The sequence below is a fragment of the Mustela nivalis genome (genome assembly GCF_964662115.1).
Source record: "Mustela nivalis genome assembly, chromosome: 4".
Classification (NCBI taxonomy): Eukaryota; Metazoa; Chordata; class Mammalia; order Carnivora; family Mustelidae; genus Mustela; species Mustela nivalis.
Window position 1 is genome coordinate 57,542,205 of NC_139023.1, and position 8,171 is coordinate 57,550,375.

Consider the following 8,171-nt stretch of genomic DNA (forward strand, 5'->3'; position numbering starts at 1 on the left):
TACAATACTTGTCACTGATATTGCATTAGTTTGATGGTTTTGTCATATTCTTGATTTCTATAATTCCTTATAAATCTGTAATGTTTATATTTGGCTGGAGCATATTAGAGACCCTTTTCTTCCTCTACCTGCCTGATGCTCTGTGGGAGTTGTTATCAATAAATTGTCTCTTCTCTTCATGTGTTTCCAGCATCTATTATTATCAACCATGAGCAAGAAAGCTAAAGGTCATCCTCACCTTCTTCTGTTCAATTTGTTTCTTGCAACCATTTCAGGTACTTCAAACTACCTCTCCTATTGAATAAAGGCTACATTATTTATAATTAAAAGAACATCCAACTTAATTTGGCATAGATCTATATTTTACTTTTATTATTCACAACTCTGATCAAACAACTCTAGACTACTCAGTGTTCCAAAAACATGCCATCTTTCATACCTTCAGGTCTTTGCTGATGATGTTTTCTATGATCTCCTTCTACCTGGTTTCCTCCAATCAAAAATCTGTTCCTTCCCCAAAGCCCAGTCAAAATATCATCTGAAAGTGTACCAATCAGAAGTACTCTTTCTTTGATGATTCCACTACATTGTGATAGCTTTTGGGTAGCCTGAAGAATTATAGTTTGTAATATGGACTGTTGTACACTAAAAGAATGTATGGATCATAGCATTAAAAAATTAAGTTTCAAGTCAATATTCATTTATTTGGCAAATACTTAGGGAAGTCCTACTAGGTCTCAGCACCTCCTTAAGTATTGGGAAGTGGAAAGTATAGAAACTCTTTGCTTATATAGAAATAAATCTCTAGTCAGAAGTGGTAGATAATAATTGGATAGATGAAAAAATACCTTTAATATTATGAATATGAAATATTCATAATATTATTATTATAATAAGCAAGAATTATAGCCTAGATAAAGGTAATTAGGGAGGGTTTCTTTGAGAATAATCTCGATCTCTCTCGCTCTCATTCTCTCTCCTTACCTCCCTCCTTTCATCTCTTTGGGAACTTTGGGAACTTGAATATTATGAAGAAGCCAATGATGCAAAGAGTACAGATGATGACCTTCTGGAAGAGAAGGAGGATAGCAATTATGATAACTAGCATTGATTGAACCCTTATGTCTTCTAACCACTTATTTAAAATAATATAGTTATATGAACTGGCTACTAGTACTATCACCATTTTCTAAATGAGAGAAAAAATAGGTTTACAATTATTGAAAATTCAGCATCAGTTAAAAAACACAATAGGGCTGTTTAAAAGCTATTTGGTCTCGAAGGGGAGGAGTCAAGATGGCGGAGAAGTAGCAGGCTGAGACTACTTCAGCTAGCCGGAGATCAGCTAGATAGCTTATCTAAAGATTGCAAACACCTGAAAATCCATCGGCATATGGAAGAGAAGAAGAACAGCAATTCTGGAAACAGAAAAACAACCACTTTCTGAAAGGTAGGAACGGAGGAGAAGTGAATCCAAAGTGACGGGAAGATAGACCCTGGGGGGAGGGGCCGGCTCCCGGCAAGCGGCGGAACAACCATGCACAAAATCAGGACTTTTAAAAGGCTGTTCCAATGACGGACATCGCTCCAGAGGCTAAACTGGGGCAAAGCCCATGCGGGGTCAGCGTGGCCTCAGGTCCAGCAGGGTCACAGAAGGATCGGGGGTATCTGAGTGTCGCAGAGCATGCGCGTATTGGAGCGGGAAAGCCGGCTACAGAGACAGAGTCGACAGTAAGCTCGCAGCTCAGGGTTACCTTGAACATTTCACAGGCTCCGTGAATCAGAGCGCGGCCTGAGGTCAGGCAGACAGGAGTAACTGGGCGCGGTTCTCTGAGGGCGCACTGAGGAGTGGGGCCTCTGGGCTCTCGGCTCCTCCGGGCCAGAAACCAGGAGGCCGCAATTTGTATTCCTGTCCTCCAGAACTCTACAGAAAGCACTCAGGGAACAAAAGCTTCTGAAAGCAAAGCTGAGTGGATTACTCAGCCCAGCACCTGGTAAAGGCAGTACAATTCCGCCTGGGGCAAAGACACTTGAGAATCACTACACCAGGCCCCTCCCCCAGAAGATCAACAAAAATCCAGCAAAGACCAAGTTCACCTACCAAGGAGTGCAGTTTCAATACCAAGGAGAGCAGCAGAATTCCAGAGGAGGAGAAAGCAAAGCACGGAACACATGGCTTTCTCCCTGTGATTTTTTTTTTCTTTTCTTTTCTTTTTTTCCATGTGATTTTTTAATCTTGCAGTTAATTTAATTTTTTACTTTTTCATTTTTGTTCTCTTCTTCTGTAATATTTTATAAACTTTTACACTTTTCTTTTTTAACGTTTTTTAACTAGTTTATCTAATATATATTTTTTCCTTTTTATATTTTTCTTTATTCATTTTCCTTTTTTAAATTCTTTTTTTTTCCTTTTTTTTTTTCTTTCTTTCTTTTTGAACCTCTTTTATCCCCTTTCTCCCCCCTCACAATTTGGGATCTCTTCTGATTTGGTTAAAGCATATTTTCCTGGGGTTGTTACCACACTTTTACTATTTTACTTGCTCTTTCATATACTCTTATCTGGACAAAATGACAAGGCGAAAAATTCACCACAAAAAAAAGAACAAGAGGTAGTACTGAAGGCTAGGGACCTAATCAATACAGACATCAGTAATATGTCAGATCTAGAGTTCAGAATGACAATTCTCAAGGTTCTAGATGGGCTCGAAAAAGACATGGAAGATATTAGAGAAACCCTCTCGGGAGATATAAAAGCCCTTTCTGGAGAAATAAAAGAACTAAAATCTAACCAAGTTGAAATCAAAAAAGCTATTAAAGAGGTGCAATCAAAAATGGAGGCTCTAACTGCTAGGATAAATGAGGCAGAAGAAAGAATTAGTGATATAGAAGACCAAATGACAGAGAATAAGAAGCTGAGTAAAAGAGGGACAAATAGCTACTGGACCACGAGGGGAGAATTCGAGAGATAAGTGACACCATAAGATGAAACAAAATTAGAATAATTGGGATTCCAAAAGAAGAAGAAAGAGAGAGGGGAGCAGAAGTTATACTGGAGAGAATTATTGGGGAGAATTTCCCCAATATGGCAAAGGGAATGAGCATCAAAATTCAGGAGGTTCAGAGAACGCCCCTCAAAATCAATAAGAATAGGCCCACACCCTGTCACCTTATAGTAAAATTTACAAGTCTTAGTGACAAAGAGAAAATCCTGAAAGCAGCTCAGGAAAAGAGGTCTGTAACATACAATGGTAAAAATATTAGATTGGCAGCTGACTTATCTACAGAGACATGGCAGGCCAGAAAGAGCTGGCATGATATTTTCAGAGCACTAAACGAGAAAAACATGCAGCCCAGAATACTATATCCAGCTAGGCTATCATTGAAAATTGAAGGAGAGATTAAAAGCTTCCAGGACAAACAAAAACTGCAAGAATTTGCAAACACCAAACCAGCTCTACAGGAAATATTGAAAGGGGTCCTCTAAGCAAAGAGAGAGCCTAAAAGTGGTAGATCAGTAAGGAACAGAGACAATATACAGTAACAGTCACCTTACAGGCAATACAATGGCACTAAATTCATATCTCTTAATAGTTACCCTGAATGTGAATGGGCTAAATGCCCCTGTCAAAAGACACAGGGTATCAGAATGGATAAAAAAACAAAACCCATCTATATGTTGCCTCCAAGAAACTCATTTTAAGCCCGAAGACACCTCCAGATTTAAAGTGAGGAGGTGGAAAAGAATTTACCATGCTAATGGACATCAGAAGAAAGCAGGAGTGGCAACCCTTATATCAGATCAATTAGATTTTAAGTCAAAGACTATAATAAGAGAAGTGGAAGGACACTATATCACACTCAAAGGGTCTGTCCAAAAAGAAGATCTAACAATTTTAAATATCTATGCCCCCAACATGGGAGCAGCCAATTATATAAACCAATTAATAACAAAATCAAAGAAACACATCAACAATAATACAATAATAGTAGGGGAATTTAACACTCCCCTCACAAAATGGACAGATCATCCAAGCAAAAGATCAGCAAGGAAATAAAGGCCTTAACCGACACACTGGACCAGATGGACATCACAGATATATTCAGAACATTTCATCCCAAAGCAACAGAATACACATTCTTCTCTAGTGCACATGGAACATTCTCCAGAATAGATCACATCCTCGGTCCTAAATCAGGACTCAACCGGTATCAAAAGATTGGGATCATTCCCTGCATATTTTCAGACCACAATGCTCTGAAGCTAAAACTCAACCACAAAAGGAAGTTTGGAAAGAACCCAAATACATGGAGACTAAACAGTATCCTTCTAAAGAATGAATGGGTCAAACGGGAAATTAAAGAAGAATTGAAAAAAAAATCATGGAAACAAATGATAATGAAAAACAACGGTTCAAAACATGTGGGACACAACAAAGGCAGTCCTGAGAGGAAAATATATAACGGTACAAGCCTTCCTCAAGAAACAAGAAAGGTCTCAGATACACAACCTAACCCTACACCTAAAGGAGCTGGAGAAAGTACAAGAAAGAAACCCTAAGCCCAGCAGGAGAAGAGAAATCATAAAGATCAGAGCAGAAATCAATGAAATAGAAACCAAAAAAACAATAGAACAAATCAACAAAACTAGGAGCTGGTTCTTTGAAAGAATTAATAAAATTGATAAACCCTTGGCCCGACTTATCAAAAAGAAAAGAGAAAGGACCCAAATAAATAAAATCATGAATGAAAGAGGAGAGATCACAAATAACACCAAAGAAATACAAACTACTATAAGAACATACTAAGAGCAACTCTATACCAACAAATTTGACAATCTGGAAGAAATGGATGCATTCCTAGAAACATATAAAACTACCACAACTGAACCAGGAAGAAGTAGAAAGCCTGAACAGACCCATAAGCAGTAAGGAGATTGAAACAGTCATTAAAAATCTCCAAACAAACAAAAGCCTAGGGCCAGATGGCTTCCCGGGGGAATTCTACCAAACATTTAAAGAAGAACTAATTCCTATTCTCCTGAAACTGTTCCAAAAAATAGAAATGGAAGGAAAACTTCCAAACTCATTTTATGAGGCCAGCATCATCTTGATCCCAAAACCAGACAAGGATCCCATCAAAAAAGAGAGCTATAGACCAATATCCTTGATGAACACAGATGCAAAAATTCTCACCAAAATCCGAGCCCATAGAATTGAACAGTACATTAAACAGTATTATTCACCACGACCAAGTGGGATTTATTCCAGGGCTGCAAGGTTGGTTCAACATCCGCAAATCAGTCAATGTGATACAACACATCAATAAAAGAAAGAACAAGAACCATATGATGATCCTCTCAATAGATGCTGAAAAAGCATTTGACAAAGTACAGCATCCCTTCCTGATCAAAACTCTTCAAAGTGTAGGGATAGAGGGCACATATCTCAATATCATCAAAGCCATCTATGAAAAACCCACCGCAAATATCATTCTCAAGGGAGAAAAACTGAAAGCTTTTCCGCTAAGGTCTGGAACACAGCAGGGATGTCCATTATCACCACTGCTATTCAACATAGTATTAGAAGTCCTAGCCTCAGCAATCAGACAACAAAAGGAAATTAAAGGCATCCAAATCGGCAAAGAAGAAGTCAAATTATCACTCTTCGCAGATGATATGATACTATATGTGGAAAACTCAAAAGACTCCACTCCAAAACGGCTAGAACTTATACAGGAGTTCAGTAAAGCTTCAGGATAAAAAATCAATGCACAGAAATCAGTTGCATTTCTCTACACCAACAACAAGACAGAAGAAAGAGAAATTAAGGAGTCCATCCCATTTAGAATTGCACCCAAAACCATAAGATACCTAGGAATAAACCTAACCAAAGAGGTACAGAATCTATACTCAGAAAACTATAAAGTACTCATGAAAGAAATTGAGGAAGACACAAAGAAATGGAAAAAATGTTCCATGCTCTTGGATTGGGAGAATAAATATTGTGAAAATGTCTCTGCTACCTAAAGCAATCTACACATTTAATGCAATTCCTATCAAAGTACCATCCATCTTTTTCAAAGAAATGGAACAAATAATTCTAAAATTTATATGGAACCAGAAAAGACCTCGAATAGCCAAAGGGATATTGAAAAAGAAAGCCAACGTTGGTGGCATCACAATTCCGGACTTCAAGCTCTATTACAAGGCTGTCATCATCAAGACAGCATGGTACTGGCACAAAAACAGACACATAGAGCAATGGAACAGAATAGAGAGCCCAGAAATAGACCCTCAACTCTACAGTCAACTAATCTTCGACAAAGCAGGAAAGAATGTCCAATGGAAAAAAGACAGCCTCTTCAATAAATGGTGCTGGGAAAATTGGACAGTGACATGCAGAAAAATGAAATTGGACCATTTCCTTACAACCACACACGAAAATAGACTCAAAATGGATGAAGGACCTCAATGTGCGAAAGGAATCCATCAAAATCCTTGAGGAGAACACAGGCAGCAACCTCTTCGACCTCAGCCGCAGCAACATCTTCCTAGGAACATCACCAAAGGCAAGGGAAGCAAGGGCAAAAATGAACTATTGGGATTTTTATCAAGATCAAAAGCTTTTGCACAGCAAAGGAAACAGTTAACAAAATCAAAAGACAACTGACAGAATGGGAGAAAATATATGGAAATGACATAACAGATAAAGGACTAGTGTCCCGAATCTATAAAGAACTTAGCAAACTCAACACCCAAAGAGCAAATAATCCAATCAAGAAATGGGCAGAGGACATGAACAGATATTTCTGCAAAGAAGACATCCAGATGGCCAACAGACACATGAAAAAGTGCTCCATATCACTCGGCATCAGGGAAATACAAATCAAAACCACAATGAGATATCACCTCACACCAGTCAGAATGGCTAAAATCAATAAGTCAGGAAATGACAGATGCTGGCGAGGATGTGGAGAAAGGGGAACCCTCCTACACTGTTGGTGGGAATGCAAGCTGGTGCAGCCACTCTGGAAAACAGCATGGAGGTTCCTCAAAATGTTGAAAATAGAACTGCCCTATGACCCAGCAATTGCACTACTGGGTATTTACCCTAAAGATACAAACGTAGTGGCCCAAAGGGGCACGTGCACCCGAATGTTTATAGCAGCAATGTCCACAATAGCCAAACTATGGAAAGAACCTAGATGTCCATCAACAGATGAATGGATCAAGAAGATGTGGTATATATACACAATGGAATACTATGCAGCCATCAAAAGAAATGAAATCTTGCCATTTGCGACAACATGGATGGAACTAGAGCGTGTCATGCTTAGCGAAATAAGTCAAGCAGAGAAAGACAACTATCATATGATCTCCCTGATATGAGGAAGTGGTGATGCAACATGGGGGCTTAAGTGGGTAGGAGAAGGATCAATGAAACAAGATGGGATTGGGAGCGAGACAAACCATAAGTGACTCTTAATCTCACAAAACAAACTGAGTGTTGCTGGGGGGAGGGTGGTTGGGAGAAGGGGGGGTGGTGTTATGGACATTGGGGAGGGTATGTGCTTTGGTTGAGTGCTGTGAAGTGTGTAAACCTGGCGATTCAAAGACCTGTACCCCTGGGGATAAAAATACATGTTTATATAAAAAAAAAATTTTAAAAATAAATTAATTAAAAAAAATAGCTATTTGGTCTCAGTATGCCCATAGGACCAGAAAAAGGATTTAATATCCTAGTTCTCCCGTATTTCTCATTTATAAACAATATCTTTATAAACAATCATTGACAGGTGATCTTAGCAAAAATGGTAAAAGAGTTGCAGGGGGGATAAATACAAAGATATTAATAGGCATTCAAGGTATAAATATTATTATAAATTATTTAAGGGTAGATGTACCTATACATATCCTTTTAAAAGTGTGCCTCTGTGCATTTTATATGCAAAAAGGGCTTAAGTGCACATACAGAAAAATATAATTAAATAGGAATACAAAAGTAATTAAATAGAAGTTAGACTGAGGAAGTTTTTAATAATGGATCCAATGTAGGAAGACATTTATCTAATAAATAGAAATTTAAAACAAGGGATAGAGAAGACACTTAGTTAATGAATAAAAATTTAAAACAAAAGATATAGTATAGCTAAATAAAAAGCCAAGTAAGGAA

At 38.1% G+C, this 8,171-nt stretch overlaps 1 protein-coding gene across 1 annotated transcript in view; it reads right to left on the reverse strand.

Moving 5' to 3' along the window:
- Positions 1-1,005: 1,005 nt before the first annotated feature.
- The window catches only part of LOC309862926 (uncharacterized protein), a 175,675-nt gene continuing 168,509 nt past the window's right edge, over positions 1,006-8,171 (reverse strand). The window contains exon 5 of the mRNA XM_082727355.1: positions 1,006-1,069. Coding sequence (XP_082583481.1) covers positions 1,027-1,069 — 43 coding nt within the window. The 3' untranslated portion in view covers positions 1,006-1,026. The remainder of the gene's footprint in view (positions 1,070-8,171) is intronic.